The sequence below is a fragment of the Schistocerca piceifrons genome, chromosome 1, assembly GCF_021461385.2.
Source record: "Schistocerca piceifrons isolate TAMUIC-IGC-003096 chromosome 1, iqSchPice1.1, whole genome shotgun sequence".
NCBI lineage: Eukaryota > Metazoa > Arthropoda > Insecta > Orthoptera > Acrididae > Schistocerca > Schistocerca piceifrons.
In genome coordinates this window covers 41,382,253-41,400,438 of record NC_060138.1, presented here as the reverse complement: position 1 = coordinate 41,400,438, position 18,186 = coordinate 41,382,253, and the positions used below count along the sequence as shown (strand labels likewise).

The 18,186-nt window shown below is 40.6% G+C and overlaps 1 protein-coding gene across 1 annotated transcript in view; it reads right to left on the bottom strand.

Annotated features, from left to right (window-relative positions):
- Positions 1–18,186, bottom strand: part of LOC124775645 (piwi-like protein Siwi) — a 299,921-nt gene that overhangs the window by 36,475 nt on the left and 245,260 nt on the right. Inside the window, exon 12 of the mRNA XM_047250510.1 lies at positions 16,060–16,205. Coding sequence (XP_047106466.1) covers positions 16,060–16,205 — 146 coding nt within the window. The remainder of the gene's footprint in view (positions 1–16,059; positions 16,206–18,186) is intronic.

Sequence of the window (18,186 nt, the reverse complement as noted above, 5' to 3'; positions counted from 1 at the left end):
TAATTAATGCTGTAGCCTAGTTATTGGATTTTTGGTTTTCAAGTTTCACCACACATAGACCATAAGCAAAGGATCACATTATATACTTGATTTTTTGTGTTCCCTTAGAGCTGAATGTCGCCTCATTTCAACTGCCTTAGGCTGGATTGGTCATGGACTAAACATTCTACTATGACCTTTATCCACTTACATCACATATTTTGTCCTTGCTTATATCCACAGACAACATACACATCATACTATTTACCTAAATCTTTTAGTGTCTCAGTGAATTTTCTTAATCACTGCTTCCATATTATTATCTTGGATTTGAGATTTTAATGTTTTCCCTTTGTAGAGGTTGTTGAGAGTCCAAAATTATATGCCTTTCCTTCCCATCTCGTAAGTCTCTCCTGACCTTGCATTCTGAGTTTTCCGAACTCTGTCTCTTTTCCTAAACTTGTCAAGTCCTTTTACTTCACCCCTCTTTCTTAACCCTTCAACCTTTCTGCCAGAAGGAGCCACTGCTGCGAAAGCTTGCATACGTGATACCTTTTATATGTGTTCTTCTGGAGCTGCTTGGTGAGCAGATTTTTTTATCCATCCAATTATAGTGTACATGGATAGGATTCTGAAATATGACTCAGGCTGCAGCCTTAATGACATGTTGTCTTTTTCAACTTATTGTTGTCACAACAAAAATCTATACTATATATAATTGTACATAAGTTACGGCATTATTAAAATTACATATTTATATTTGCAACTGACAGTAACATGAATACACATGTAACCCCTAGTGGCACTAAATGTCAACATGTTCTCTAGTAACTTTTCTCATGTGTCAGTTCAGAGGTGCTATTGCGTCAGTGATGTACTGTGTGAATTGTAACATCGGATGATGCACTTGGCAAAATATACTGTAAATACTGGTTTTAACACTGACATGCAAATGCATCTTACATAACTCTCTGAATAATTAAAATATGGAGTACATTTATAGCTCTCATTGGACACTTGTTATTAATGTTTACCAAGATATGTGCAATAATAACTCGCTCCATGTTTTATAGCTATGACATTGCATGCTATTTTCATAAATTAATGTGCTTTAAATCTAATGTACACTGTTTACAGATCAGATGATGGTAACTCTCTTTTACTGAAACCAATTACCATAAAGATTTTAGAAATGCAATCTTGACTGAGAAATTGTCTTCCTTCAAGATGAACACAGTATTTAGAGATTGCCCCTTATTTCTCAGTATGAGCAAGTTAATAATTCATTTGCTTCTTAAAAATGTTTCACATATATTTTAAAATAGAGTTAAGTAATAGTATGTAGTTCCACATGTGGTTTTCACACTACTTAATCTATTTCTTAAATAGTAGTATATCTGCTTCATTTTCCCAGAATATTTCTTGACAGGATCTCACTGTGTCAGTTTTCAGGAATAGATTGCATGATTTTTCTTCTGAATTTCATTTTGAGGTTTCCAAAGTACATGATCCTGCACAACGTTTGTGGTAAACCAATAATATTAGGATGCGATGCAATCACTGTTTTTAGTTATTTATTCGCCCATCATACAGGAGACCAAATTTGGTGCAACATACTTGTCAGATACAATCATGAACAGAAGTGTGCATGATGGGTGAGATGCAACTCAAGATAAAAAGTTTGAATAAACAGAAACAACATCTAATGCCTTAAAATGAACAACATAAGAGGAAAACAGACAAGTTTTACAAGATTAAATGTTCTGGCCATTTAAATTCCAGAAAACTTGTTATTAGAAGAGCTCTGTGAATGAATTCTTTTTCCGCTTCCTAATAATTTAACCAATGAAGCATATTATCACAGGAAGCTATCATTTTATTCATCCAATACTCACTAGCTTCTTCTGGAAAATCTGTATTTTACACTGTTGTGACACGCCGATCATTCAAAGTGCCGCCGCGCAATTACGCGCGTCCTCTACGTGCGGCGCTGTCTGCCAGCTAGGCAGCAGCTGCGCCACCTAAGTGGCCAGCCAAGCAGCGGCCGCTAGACTGGGACTCAGTGCTCATTCGAATGCTAACGTGTACACATGTCTTGCTTGTCAACTTACTCTGTGACTTATATGTGTTGTTGTGTAATTCCGAAATATATGTGTTAAACTTGAAGTTCTAACAATTGGCGATGAGGTAGTGGATTTTTCCTTTTCACCGTTGACTCACAGGGTTCCGTGGCTACTGTCGAGTAACTATTGCAAAATCTCCTTGAACAGCAAACGCTTCTCACAGCGGCGATTCGCAATTTCGTTGCGGCGTCAAATACGGGGCGTTTCTCGTCGTTGGCTATACCTCCTTTTCCTCCTTACGACGAGACGGCAGAAGACTGGTCTGATTATGAAAAATGTCTTCGACAGCACTTCTTGGCATTTCATGTCACGGACGAACAACCATGTAAGTCTCTGTTCCTTTCCTGGATTTCACCTCAAATGTACCGGTTGTTGTCGCAATTGGCTCCTTTGAAGGATCCTGCGTCTTTGTCCTTTGCTGAAATGTGCTCACTTCTGTCTGTCTATTTTCAAATGCAAACGCATGTGGTAGCCTCTCGTGTTGCCTTTTATCGTTGTCAAAAACAACCGAATCAATCCTATCGCGCTTGGGCTGCTGAACTTCACGGCCTAAGTGTCAATTTGTTACTGACGTTTACAAAGAATCCTATGCCGATTCCATGGTACGGGATGCTATTATCCGGTCGGCGCCCGACAAAGAAGTTCGGCAACGTGCCCTTCAGTTGGCGAATCAGACTCTAGATGAAGTTCTCTCCATTGTGCAGTCTTTTGAAATTTCTCGCGCCGCTGGGGCGCAAATAGAGGCGTGGGGTGATGTCGGGGAAATACAACCTCTGTGCGCTGTTGACGACGTGTGCGTCGCGTCCCCGCCGGCCGACGTGGCCGCAGTGCGCTCCCACGTGCAGCCTCGGCATAGCCATAAACAACCTGCTAAGAAACTGCAGCAAAACCCCCGGCAACTTCCTTCATGTCCGCGGTGTTTTACGAAACATTCACGCGAGGATTGTCCCCAACGTTGGGCTGTGTGTCACAACTGCAAAAAGAAAGGTCATGTGACTTCCGTTTGCAAATCCAACCACATACACGATGTTCATGAACATGACGCTGAGTCTGATTCTGTGTTGTCTGTCAATTGCACTTCTTCCCTTTCAGGGAAGTTATTCCTCACTGTCCAAATCCTTGGGCGAGATGTTCGCATGCAAGTGGATACCGGTTCTGCTGCCACTATAATTAATTCTCAGACGTATCTTCAGCTGGGTTCTCCACTCCTGTCCCCTGTCACTCGGCAATTACGGACGTACAATAAACAGAAGATTTCTCTCTTGGGACCGTTTAATGCTGAGGTATCTTACAAATCCGTCGTTTGCACTGTTGCCATATTTGTGGTCGACCAGAGCAACGCAGAAAATCTTTTTGGTTTCAATGCCTTTTGCGTTTTTGCGTTCTCCATAGATGACTCTGTCAATATTGTCTCCGATGCTATTCCTTATGCTCAACTGGATTCCTTGTCGACGACATTTTCGTCCCTTTTTTCTCCTGGGTTAGGCCGTGCAAATGACTTTGAAGCCCACTTTGAAACCCACTGCTCGGCCTAAGTTTTTTCGGGCTTGGCCCATTCCTGTGGCCCTTCGAGATCGGGTAAAATGGGAGTTGGATCGTCTCACTGCTTCAGGGGTCTTGCTTCCTGTCACTTCCAGTGAGTGGTCCTCTCCTGTCATTGTAGTTGCTAAGCCAAATGGTGATATTTGTCTCTGTGGCGATTTCAAAGCCACTGTAAATGCTCAATGCCTCATCGACACTTACCCTGTGCCCCGTCCTGAAGAACTGTTCACTAAACTTGCTGGAGGCCAGTATTTTTCTAAAATTGACCTGTCAGAAGCTTATCATCAACTTCCTCTCGACGCTGCTTCCCGGCAGTTTCTGGTCCTTAACACGCCTTTTGGTCTCTATCAATACCAACGCTTGCCATTCGGGGTTGCTAACGCCCCTGCTCTCTTTCAGCGATTCTTGGAACAATTATTGCTCCCTGTCCCTGGGTGTGAAGATTAGATGGGTAGATCACATAACTAATGAGGAAGTATTGAACAGGATTGGGGAGAAGAGAAGTTTTTGGCACAACTTGACCAGAAGAAGGGATCGGTTGGTAGGACATGTTCTGAGGCATCAAGGGATCACCAATTTAGTATTGGAGGGCAGCGTGGAGGGTAAAAATCGTAGAGGGAGACCAAGAGATGAATACACTAAACAGATTCAGAAGGATGTAGTTTGCAATAGGTACTGGGAGATGAAAAAGCTTGCACAGGATAGAGTAGCATGGAGAGCTGCATCAAACCAGTCTCAGGACTGAAGACCACAACAACAACAACAGTCCCTGGGTGTATCAATTACATGGACGATATTGTTGTCACTGGCTCCACCACTGAAGAACATCTTCAAAATCTCCGCACACTTTTTCATGTCTTACAGACTGCCGGTCTTAAGTGTAACCTTCAGAAATCACAATTTTTTCAGGCATCTATCACGTACTTGGGGTTTCAACTCTCTCGGGATGGTATTCGTCCGCTTCAACAAACTGTCGCTGCGATCGATGCCCTTCCTCGCCCTACATCTGTTAAGGAACTGCAGGCCTTCTTGGGGAAAATAGCATACTATCACAAGTTTTTACCGTCTGCGGCTTCAGTGGCTCAGCCGTTGCATCGCCTGTTGCATAAAAACGTGCTTTTTCACTGGTCCGCGTCATGTGAAGCGGCTTTCCAGAAGTTGAAGACTATGCTGAAACAGGCCCTGTGCCTGGCTACTTATCGACCTGGCCAACATCTTGTTCTTGCCACAGACGCCTCTCAATATGGGGTTGGTGCAGTCCTTGCGCAACGTTTTTCTGACAGTTCGGAGCAACCCATTGCTTATGCCTCCAAAACGCTCACGGATGCCCAACAAAAGTATTCTCAAATTGAGAAAGAAGCTTTGGTCATCATTTATGCTCGTCATAAGTTTGGTGTTTTTCTCTATGGCTCAAAATTTCATCTTGTTACGGATCACAAACTACTTGTTTCCTTGTTTCATCCATCCACGTCACTTCCCGACAAGGCTGCACACTGCCTCCAGTGTTGGGCTCTTTACTTGTCCCATTTCAATTATGAGATTCATTTCCGGCCAACGGCTCAACACGCGAATGCTGATGCACTGTCTCGCCTTCCCATGGGTTCTGATCAGGCATTCGATAGGGCCGAACTTTTGTGTTTCCACCTGGATGTTGCCGAGCAGCGGGTTGTGGATGGGTTCCCCATCACTGGGGACAGGCCGGCGGCTGCTACGGGTTCTGACCCTACCCTCTCCCAGGTTTTACACTGTATTCAGAAGGGTTGGCTAGATCACCCGTCCGCTAAGACTTCTGATCCGTTGCGGAACTACTACACTTCGCGCTACCGCCTCACGGCTAGGGATGGTGTTATCCTCCTCTCCACTGACAATGCTTCGCCGCGTGTTGTGGTACCTGCGTCTTTGCGTGCTTTGGTCTTGCGCCTCCTTCACCAAGGGCACTGGGGTGTGTCTCGCACAAAATCTCTGGCGTGCCGTCATGTGTACTGGCCTGGCATCGACTCTGAAATAGCACACATGGTCGCTGCCTGCGGCCCTTGTGCGTCACAGGCCGCTGCCCCGAAGTAATCTTTGTCACCGTGGCCTTCGCCTGAGAAGCCCTGGGAGCGCATTCATGCTGACTTTGCGGGACCCTTTTTAGGTACTTATTGGCTCCTCGTAATTGACGCCTACTCTAACTTTCCTTTCATTGTCCACTGCACGTCGCCTACCACCGCAGCAACCACCAGTGCTCTTGCCCGCATTTTTTCCTTGGAAGGCCTCCCCTCTACTCTTGATACTGATAATAGTCCGCAATTTGCCTCTTCCAAATTTGCGGATTTTTGTGCTCATCACAACGTTATGCATGTCACGGCCCTGCCGTTCCATCCACAATCCAACGGTGAGGCTGAATGACTGGTCCGCACAATTAAGGCTCAGATGCGGAAACTTCTGACTTCTTCTGCTGCTGATGATGCGCTTCTCCAGTTTCTGGCGTCTTACCGTTTCACCGTCATGGGGACCACAGCCCGGCTGAGCTCTTACATGGCCGACAGCCCCGCACGCTACTTCATCTTCTGCGGCCTTCCACCTCACGGCCGCGGGTGCCTTCACTTGGCCGGTTCACCGCCGACGACCTCATCTGGGTACGGGGATATGGCAGGCGGCCAAAATGGAGCCTGGGCCGCATTTTACAACACCGTGGCAGATGCCTGTATGAAATCCAGATGGAGACGGGTGTTGCAGTGCGTCATTTGGGCCAGCTTCGGCCTCGGGTGCCAGCAACGCCTGTTCCGAATGCCGCCACACCACCTTTGGCTCTACCTGACCCTCGGGATCTTGGCATCTCTCAATACTCACAATGCAGCCCTCTCACCGTCATTGCGATGCCAGCACCAGAACGGACGCAACCAGGAGACATGCCCATGCAGGAACCGGAGGACCGTCCTCTGTCAGAGCAAATCTACTCGCCTCCTCCACCAATGGACGCCGACACATTTCCCATGTCTCCTGTCATATCAACTGGACTTGCTGCAACGGGCAGATTGGTGCATGGGTCCCCAGCAGATTCGACCCCTACGTCTCCTGTCATCTCGACCGGTTATCATCAGGGACACTTCCGTCCGTAGGGGAAGCCTCCTCCTCGAGACTTTACGGCGAGTCAACCAAAGCCTATGGACGTTAGCCATCTCCAGGACACCTCCATCAAGACCAGTGCAACAATTTCAAAGCGGGGAAAAGTGTTGTGACTCGCCGATCATTCAAAGTGCCGTCGCGCAATTACGCGCGTCCTCTACGTGCAGCGCTGTCTGCCAGCTATGCAGCAGCTGTGCCACCTAAGCGGCCAGCCGAGCAGCGGCCGCTAGACTGGGACTCAGTGTTCATTCGAATGCTAACGTGTACACGTCTTGCTTGTCAACTTACTCTGTGACTTATATGTGTTGTTGTGTCATTCCAAAATATATGTGTTGAACTTGAAGTTTTAACATACACACCTGATGAAACACCTTAGACTAGGATCAGAATGCCTAGTTCATCAAGAAATGATGATTGTATTTTTGAATTTCAACAACTTTCACATTTTGAAAAATAAAAAACCTGAAGCTAATGTTTTGGGGCAACTGAGCTGGTGGGCATTGGCTTTAAGTTTTAGACATCTAGACAATTCTCCTTTTTCTCTTAATGGTAGCAACCTATCCTTTTCATACTGCTGATTTTTAAGCCAAAAGTTTTCAAATTAAATGACAGTACAGTTACTCAAAAGGCTTATTAACACTTTACCCCTGGAATATTCCAAAATGTGAGTTACTGTATTTCATATGGCTCATACTATATGAATAAACAATTTAATGTTCTGACAGTATTTTATTCTATGAATGTAGGTGACTGTGTACTGTCTTGAAGCAAGCTACGTTGATGTATAGAATGACATTAACTTTTACTTTTTAACAGAAAAAGCTGTTACTTGAATAATTCTGTGAACTTAGTAAAATAATCTAAAATATCCAGTGAAGGAATTTCTACCAGAAAAATCCTGTTTAATAAATCCTGTAAGCCTCTCTGGAGCAGTCTATGGTAACTTTTTGTTCCAAAACAAGAACTGGAGTCTGGAAACATCATAACAAAATGTTCTCGTTTCGCAGAAAATCCTATAGTGAATGGTAATCATCAGTCATCAGAATTAAGGCAACTACTGAAAATCTACATGTAATATAAGCTATGGATACCTAGTCGGACACATGCTGAGCAACATTTCTTCCACATAAATTTGTTTTGGAGAGCCCTTGGCCTAGTGACCATTTGTATAACTATTGAAGGACAGGCATACTCTAGCTATCCTACAGCACTGGATCAAAATTTAAGCATCACACACTTCCTCCAGCCCATGAAAATTGAGCAATTGGGTTGGTTCTGTTGCATTACATGTGGTCTACAGTGAACATTAGATGGATCATAAAAGCACCATTTGTTTATGGACAGTTCCTGGGTAAACACTGAAAATCATGATTTTCGGATGTGAACAGTTCCAATACTGGGAATGGCCACATCTGTAATTTCTGTTCATGATATTTGATCGAAATTTTTAATGTATGTTCTTAAAAATGGTATTCTAAGGAAACTAAAAACTTATTTTGATATCATTTTGTGTTACTGAGATTCAGAGGTTTAAAGTGCCCTATTTATGCAGAAAACCATAAAAACTGGTTTTAAGTCACTTTTGCACAGTGGGTCACAATTATATAAATAACTAACCATAACAAATGATTCAAATTTTAAGTGCACGTTCTTCAGACATTCATCTAGAAAGGCCATTTTCCCATTTTTGAATATCTGTATCCATTATCAAGATACACCTGAAAAACCATGATTTTTGAGTACCATAAGTAGTAATTGTAATTTCTGTTAATGGTAAATTGTTGAAATTTTTACCATGTGTTCTTAAGATCGTATTCCTGGAGAATCTCGAAACTTGTTGAATATCATTATGCATTACAGAGACCCAGAGGCTCAAAGTTACTGTACTTATGCATGTAAAATATGCACGTAATATTCAGTCTGAGGTGTAAATATAGGTTTAAGTGATGTAATGAACAAATGGTGATCATTAGGGTTCTTAAGTCATCAAACTATGCTTTTAGTCAGTATTTTCTCAAAAACAAAACATTATGGCTTGATGTTTATGTATAATACGCAATTCAATCCTATACAAATATGCCCAAAGTGGTACTTCCGTGGCAAAAAATAGGCTAGAAAGGGTCTTACCATGCCTGACAAGAATTTAAAATGACTGCCAAAACTTCCATTAAACTGGGAAGACTGCAAATACAGTAAAATATTTCTACTAATATTTTTACTCTTTTAAGACACAAATCATAACCTCAACATTTTCAGTGAACTGCCATCAATGGGCAAGTAGCCAGAAAAAATGTACAACGAACGATTTTGTGTTAACATTGTATTATGTGTACTTACTTGTTGTTTATATGTGTTGAAGTATATAAATAAACTGTCAAAACTTTACTGGCCAATAGAATTCATTTTATGTAATGAGCACACCCTGCTGTAGCCTGTCAGAGCACAGAGAGAAAGAAAAAAGTTTTCCAAGCAATTATTTTTCTCTTTATAAGGCTCACAGAAAAGTGGGGAACCAGCTGGCTCAATCCTCATTCTGCCTTCCTCACCAAAAATGTTGGCATGCGAACAGATTTGTGCTTTTTCTGTTGAAGGAGACAGGAGACAGTATTTGCGGGAGACAAAAAGTGGCAGTGAAAGAGAAAGAGATATAGGTGAAGACAAAATAGCAGTGGGAGTCAAAGAAAGACGTAGCTGGCCATATATGAGCAGATTTCTGCAATGACCCACAGATGTTTCAGGTGGATTCTTGAATGCCTGGGGACCCACCTGTGCATGAGTGAAGACACAACCTTCAGACCATTACCCACAGTTCCCAGAATGAGCAATATAGCCTCTTAGCAGGCACACAATGTGGGTGGATTTCTGTGACAGGCCTTGTTCAGTCAGTGGCTGATGTGCTACTCTGACAGAATGACATCCTGATGTCAGCTATCCTGCAAATCTTTCTCAAACGTATTTAAAGAAACTATTTGGGGAAAGGAGGGGGGAGGGTAATAAAACTGGTTTATATGTCAGTTGAAATAATTGCAAAAAGCTAGGAAATTAAAGAGGTGGGACCTGGATAAACTGAAAGAACCATAGATTGTTGACAAGTTTCAGAATTAGGGAATTAGGGAATGACAGACGATAATGGGGAAGAAATACAGTAGAAGAAGAATGGATAACTTTGAGAGCTGAAATAGTGAAGGCAGCAGAGGCCTAGCAGAAGCACAAGAAATATTGAATTTATTTGATGAAAGGATAAAATACAAAAACGTAGTGAATGAAGCAGGTGAAATGGAATAGAAACATCTAAAGATGAGACTGACAGAAAATGTAATATGGCTAAAGGACAAATGTAAGGATTTAGAAGCATATTTAATTGGGGGAAAGATAAGACACCACCTGTAAGTGTTTCATTTCCTAATCTAATTCTCTCAGCATCACATGATTTAATTCAACTACATTCCATTATCCTTGTTTTGCTTTTTCTGATGTTCATTTTATATCCTTTTTTCAAGACAATGTCTATTCCATTCAACTACATTTGATATCCTCTCTACTTCAGCATCATCTACTGCCCAAATTGTAAAACAAATGTACTAGTTTAAGTGTCTTGTTTCCTAATTCCCTCAGCATCGTATGATTTAATTTGACTACATTCCATTGCACTTGTTTTGCATTTTTCAGTGTTCATCTTACATCCTTCTTTCAAGACAATGTCTATTCCATTCAACTACTCTTCCAGTTCCTTTGCTGTCTCTGACAAATTACTATGTCAACCACAAACCTCAAAGTTTCTATTTCTTCTCCCTGGACTTTAATTCCTACTCCAAATGTTCCTTTTGTGTCCTTTATCTCTTGCTCAATGCACAGACTGAATAACATAGGGGATAGGGTACAATCCTGTCTCACTCCCTTCTCAATCATTGCTTCCTTTTCATGCTCCTCAACTCTTATAACCGCTGTCTGGTTTCTGTACAAGTTGCAAATAGCCTTTCAGTCCCTCAGAATTTCAAAGAGAGTAGTCCAGTCAACATTATCAAAAGCTTTCTCTTAGTCTACATATGATATAAACATAGGTTCACCTTTCCTTAACCGATCTTCTATGAGGAGTTGTAGGGTGGAAAATTAAAGAGGGCTTTGGGGAAACGAGAAGCAGCTATATGAATACCAAGAGCTCAGATGGAAAACCAGTCTTAAGCAAAGAAAGGAAAGCTGAAAGGTGGAAGGAGTATACAGGGGGTCTATACAAGGGAGATATACTTGAGGGCAGTATTATAGAACTGGAAGACAATATACACTCCTGGAAATGGAAAAAAGAACACATTGACACCGGTGTGTCAGACCCACCTTACTTGCTCCGGACACTGTGAGAGGGCTGTACAAGCAATGATCACACCCACGGCACAGCGGACACACCAGGAACCGCGGTGTTGGCCGTCGAATGGCGCTAGCTGCGCAGCATTTGTGCACCGCCGCCGTCAGTGTCAGCCAGTTTGCCGTGGCATACGGAGCTCCATCGCAGTCTTTAACACTGGTAGCATGCCGCGACAGCGTGGACGTGAACCGTATGTGCAGTTGACGGACTTTGAGTGAGGGCATATAGTGGGCATGCGGGAGGCCGGGTGGATGAACCGCCGAATTGCTCAATACGTGGGGCGTGAGGTCTCCACAGTACATCGATGTTGTCGCCAGTGGACGGCGGAAGGTGCACGTGCCCGTCGACCTGGGACCGGACCGCAACGACGCACGGATGCACGCCAAGACCGTAGGATCCTACGCAGTGCCGTAGGGGACCGCACCGCCACTTCCCAGCAAATTAGGGACTATCGGCGAGGACCATTCGCAACCGTCTCCATGAATCTGGGCTACGGCCCGCACACCGTTAGGCCGTCTTCCGCTCACGCCCCAACATCGTGCAGCCTGCCTCCAGTGGTGTCGCGACAGGCGTGAATGGAGGGACGAATGGAGACGTGTCGTCTTCAGCGATGAGAGTCGCTTCTGCCTTGGTGCCAATGATGGTCGTATGCGTGTTTGGCGCCGTGCAGGTGAGCGCCACAATCAGGACTGCATACGACCAAGGCACACAGGGCCAACACCCGGCATCATGGTGTGGGGAGCGATCTCCTACACTGGCCGTACACCACTGGTGATCGACGAGGGGACACTGAATAGTGCACGGTACATCCAAACCGTTATCGAACCCATCGTTCTACCATTCCTAGACCGGCAAGGGATCTTGCTGTTCCAACAGGACAATGCACGTCCGCATGTATCCTGTGCCACCCAACGTGCTCTAGAAGGTGTAAGTCAACTACCCTGGCCAGCAAGATCTCCGGATCTGTCCCCCATTGAGCATGTTTGGGACTGGATGAAGCGTCGTCTCACGCGGTCTGCACATCCAGCACGAACGCTGGTCCAACTGAGGCGCCAGGTGGAAATGGCATGGCAAGCCGTTCCACAGGACTACATCCAGCATCTCTACGATCGTCTCCATGGGAGAATAGCAGCCTGCATTGCTGCGAAAGGTGGATATACACTGTACTAGTGCCGACATTGTGCATGCTCTGTTGCCTGTGTCTATGTGCCTGTGGTTCTGTCAGTGTGATCATGTGATGTATCTGACCCCAGGAATGTGTCAATAAAGTTTCCCCTTCCTGGGACAATGAATTCACGGTGTTCTTATTTCAATTTCCAGGAGTGTAGATGAAGATGAGATGGGAGATATGATGCTGTGAGAATAATTTGGCAGAGCACCAAAAATCTTAAGTTAAAACAAGGCCCTGGGAGTAGAAACATTGTGTTAGAACTGTTGATAGCCTTGAGAGAGTCAAGCCATTGCAAACTCTTCCATATGGTGAGTAAGACATATGAGACAGGCAAAATACTGTCAGACTTCAAGGACAATGTAATAATTGCAATTACAAAGAAAGCTGTTGCTGACAGATGTGGAAACTATGGAGCTATCAGTTTAATAAGTCACAGTTGCAAAATACTAACATGAACAGTTTACAGAAGAATGGAAAAACTGGTAGAAGCTGATCTCTGTGAAGATCAGTTTGGATTCTGCAGAAATGTAGCAACATGTGAGGCAATACTGATCCTACAACTTCTCATAGAAGATAGGTTAAGGAAAGACAAACATAAGTTTATAGCATTTGTAGACTTTGAGAAAGCTTTTAAATATATTGACTGGGATAATCTCTTTGAAATTCTGAGGGTAGCAGGGGTAAGATAGAGGAAGTGAAAGGCTTCTTACAACTTGTACAGAAACCAGATGGCAGTTGAAAGAGTCGAGGGGCATGAAAAGGAAGCAATGATTGAGAAGGGAGTGAGACAGGTTTGTAGCCTATCCCCTTATGCTATTCAGTCTGTATATTTAGCAAGCAAAGGAAACAGAAGAAATATTTGGAGTAGGAATTAAAGTCCAGGGAGAAGAAATGAAAACTTTGATGTTTGTCCTTGACACTGTAATTCTGTGAGAGACAGCAAAGGAATTGGAAGAGTAGTTGAATGGAATAGACATTGCCTTGAAAGAAGGATATAAGATAACACCAAAAAATGCAAAACAAGGACAATGGAATGTAGTCAAATTATATCATATGATGCTGAGGAAATTAGGAAACAAGACAAAGTGGTACATGAGTTTTGCAATTTGGGCAGCAGGTGATGGCTGAAGTACAGAGGATATAAAATGTAGACTAGGAATAGAAAGAAAAGCATTTCTAAAGGAAGATAAATTTGTTAACATCTAGTATACATCTAAGTGTCAGGAAGTCTTTTCTGAAAGTCTTTGTATGGAGCATAGCCATATATATGAAATGATAAATAGTTTAGACAAGATGAGAACAGAAGCTTTTGAAATGTGGTGCTACAGAAGAATGCTGATTAGATGGGTGGATCATGTAGCTCATGAGAAGGTACTAAACAGAACTGGGGTGAAAAGAAATTTGTGGCACAACCTGACTAGAAGGAGGGATCCATTGGTAGGACACATTCTGAGACATCAAGGGATCACCAATTTAATACTGGAGGGAAATGTAGGGGGTAAAAATCATTGAGGGAAACCAAGACACAAATACATTAAGCAGACTGAGAAGGACGTAGGTTGCAGTAGTTATTCAGAGATGAAGAGGCTTGCACAGGATAGCGTAGTATTGAAAGTTGCATCAAATCAGACTTCTGACTGAGGACCACAACAACCACAACCACAACCACAACAACAACAACATAGCTTTATATGTGAGCTTCATGATGAAGTCCTTAAAGCATTTATTAATGATTCTGTCAACAGTTCAAAACTAGTTGCCTAATATAAATACTGCAACTGTTGACAGAATCATTAATAAACACTTTAAGGAGTTTAAAAAAGTTGCTGGTTCCCTGTCAACAAAATAGTGAAACTGAAGAACCATGATGAAGTGCCTATCATTTTGCTAGGGATTATAGTAATTGTGATATTTCACATATAAGTAACACACGGCATAAAATTTCAAAAGTTTCCAATGAAAAACAGGTGTTGCTATGAATTCACATTTTCACATTACACCATATATTGCTGCATACGAAATTAACTAACATACTGAATTTTTCTTTGGACTCAGGAGGAGGTTTCTATCTATCACTGATTTCCTGAAAGTTGATATTATATAGCACACTCATTTGTAATTGCACGTGCCAGCCATAAAGCTTAGGGATGGGAAAAACTTCAGTTCTGAATAACCAGTACTTTTTGATATTTGTTTGGTCTGTTATAAAAGGTGGTTTTTTATTTTTTACTAATAAAAGAGTAAAAAAAAACTGAAGTATCAATCAGCCACAGCAACAGTGTGAAAATTTTTCATTTTTAAATAAATCTTTTTAAAAAGGGTATAACTTTTATTCACAAAATTTTCATTGTTTTGAAATATGGTGTTATAATAGAAGATGGGAAAGTGATCAGTTCTATTTTAAAAACATTACCAACAGAAATGAGTAACAAATACATGGAATAAGAATTGGTAGAGCATTGTTGAGACAATAATGCTCTTGTTGCTGTGTGTAGTGTTTAAAGTTATGCATGTATGTGCAGTGTGTAAGATTGGCTCCCATTGTTGTCACTGGAAATCTGTGGTACTGCAGAGTGGCACGAACCCTAGACCGGATTGTTTTTACAAAGCGACACAGCAGTGAAGTACAGTGCTTCAGTTGCTTTAAGCGATTGGAGATTTGTCTGCCATTTCCATTAAATAATAAAAGATAAAGAAGTTATGGTAACAGTAATTAATTAAAAACTTAACAACAGTTCATTCATAGTCTACAATAAAAATAGAAATTATCTGGTCTGCTGTCTTATGAATTTACATGCAAAGACAATTTAATGTTTATTGCCCTTGAAAACAGACAAATTAACACAAAAAACAGAGTTCTTCAACCTCAGTTGTCACCCTTTAGAAACAGCTGTTCATAACGCGCAAAAAGTGGTAAGATCCCTGATTACAACATGATTTTTGAGCCAAGCTACCAAAAATTAGAATTTCTGTAGTATTTGCCAACTTATCACTTTTCAAGAAAAGCAGCAAATGGTGGATTGACTTGGTCCTCTTTCAGTTGCCTAGTTAATTTAATATTTTGGTTCTAAGTATTTTGAAACTGAGAGATCAAAATTTTTCCATCTTTGTCTCATTTCTACATGTATTACAGGCAATAGTTGGAATAAAAAACCAAAAAATCATTTATTTCACAAACCGGCTATTTTGTGTGGTTTTATACAGGTTAAACAGGTTGTTTCAGCAGTCACTGCCATCCATAATAAAGCTACAATGAAGTACTCGAGCACTTGCCATATTCTACACAAGCAGGCCGTACATCGCAATATAAGACTAACTGCTGACTTTGGCAAAGTAATGATATAATTTTTTAAGTCGTTGGTAACTAATGAAATGAGAATTAAGGTGGCTTTTCATCAAGATAAGTGAAGAAATTATATGTTTATATTTACACTGCAAAAGTGCTTTTTCATAATCTTGTTGCCTGATTTGTCCTCAGTTTCTGATTTAATAAGCCACTGTTTCAGGATTCTGTCGCCTTTGCAACTTGACTAGGATGTTAGCAAGGTAGCAGTGTGTAGACTCTACTAAGAAGCAAATTTTAACATGGCGATTAGAGGAATGCTGAGTATACTCGAAATTTGCTACTGATGAATGAATATAATAAAATTAATGGTACTGTAAATTAAACCAAAGTAATAGTTATATAAACTGTTCCATTTCATGTCACAAGTAAATTGTATCTTCCACATTACAAAATTTTCTGTGTAACTTCATTATCCACAAACACAAACCTCTGAGCAAGTGTTATTACATCATCCACAATGGTCCCAGGTGGAGGATTCTGTTTATCATGGAATACTCTTGAATTTATCCTTTTTGTAACAATTATGAAAGTCATTTTTGCAGTACGACCCCCATATATTTCCTTCAAACGTCCCTGTAAGCAAATCAAAACAATTTCAGTAAACAAACATCTGTTATCCATAAATAATTGCCACAAAATTGGTAACAATCAATTTTAAATAAATATGTTTTAAGATTTGAGTGAAACGAAGAAAGTCCCACTACAAATATTGTGTTACCTACAATATTTTGTTGCTGCTTAATATGTTAAGCAATACCACAGAATTTAAATACATTATGTCTCAAAGATGAGCCAAATGATTAGATTTCTGAACATGTAATTAAATTATTGAAGATTTCATAATTTGTGATTTTGAAGATTTTTTGGTGTTGTAAGTCCTTGCTGGTGATGAAAAGACATGGTAAAACAAATGCATATGAAATTTGGGTTATTGTTTCCTTTATATGTCAGATGACAAAAGCTCCACTGGGAACCTGTTACTAAAAAGGAGAGGTCCCAGGAGAGGGACTGACTTTTTGAAACCATCTGTACAGTGATGTACATTAGGGTCCCAGCTACCGTATCTTGCAGCCATTCACCCTGGCCGGCTTTCATTTGTGAATAATTCACAGAAAAAGAATTTTGTAATCTTGTTTGATGTTATAGAGCCTTAAAGTGAGAACAGTAAATGTAGTTGTATTGTTGCATATTTGTTAGCATTAAAGGCTGACTTGGAGGATATTGTGTGTTTGAATCTTATCAGGTGATCCTCCTTTTTTTTTTTTCAATTTCAAAAATTGTTATCAAAACTATTTTGGTCATTATCTTTATACAATTAATTGGTTTAAATGTAATTTATTTAAAATTCTAACTCTCTGTCATTTTATTTTAATCATCATATTAACTTTTAAATTTACTCTTTCTTTCATATCCTTTTTTTCAATTTGGAATATTTGAGAATGTAATTGCAGGTATCTTTTTGAATTAATTTCAATTTAATTCCTTCCAGCTGATCAGCTTGTATTTTTACCCATGTTATTGTATTCATTATTTCTATACCTCATTCTGTTTGAATATAGTTTTATTTGTAATTCCTTCATTCATTTATATTTTCATCTGCATTAATTGCCCATACTGACCAAGAATTTGTGACTTTTAACCAACCAGTCAACATGTTCATATCTTTCATTATTGTATATCTAAAAACAAAGATGATGTGACTTACCAAATGAAAGTGCTGGCAGGTCGACAGACACACAAACAAACACTAACATACACACAAAAGCTCCACTGGGAACCTGTTACTAAAAAGGAGTGTATGTTTGTGTTTGTTTGTGTGTCTGTCGACCTGCCAGCACTTTCATTTGGTAAGTCACATCATCTTTGTTTTTAGATATATTTTTCCTACATGGAATGTTTTCCTCTATTATAACCATATCTTTAATTATTGTAATGGACAAATTAAAATAATTAAAATCTCATGCACAAATATTCCAAATGAAAATAGAATGATAGGAAGAAAGAAATAAAATCAAATGAAAAAGTTAGTACTATGACTAAAATGTGACAAAGAATTGGAAATTTATAAAAATTACATCGAAACCTGTTAATTGAATAAATAAAATAATTTCAGTAATGATTTAAAAATTAATAAAAAAAACTGAAGTACCTGGCAGAACTTACACTCACAACCTTATGTATGTCAGGCTATGATGCTAACCATTATACTAAAAAACCACTTTCTGTGACACACTCAATTTTAATGCTCTAGACTACCATGAAAAATTTAAAAATTATGTTTTCATTGATTACTTGCAAACAAGGCCCACTAGGTGAATGGCTGCAGGGTGACACACCTGGGACTTACTTATTTCTTGTTGTGAGTGAATTGCAAGGGTACAGAATGTATCAAGTTGTACACAGCTTAGATTGAAATTACATAAATACAACGAAAGACACAATGTAAATAAGACAACAAGTAAAGAACAAATATACAATTAACAGAAAGTTGTGTTATACTGAGGAAGTATCAGTAACAAATACAGGTAGCAATGTTAAGCTAAGTACCACAATC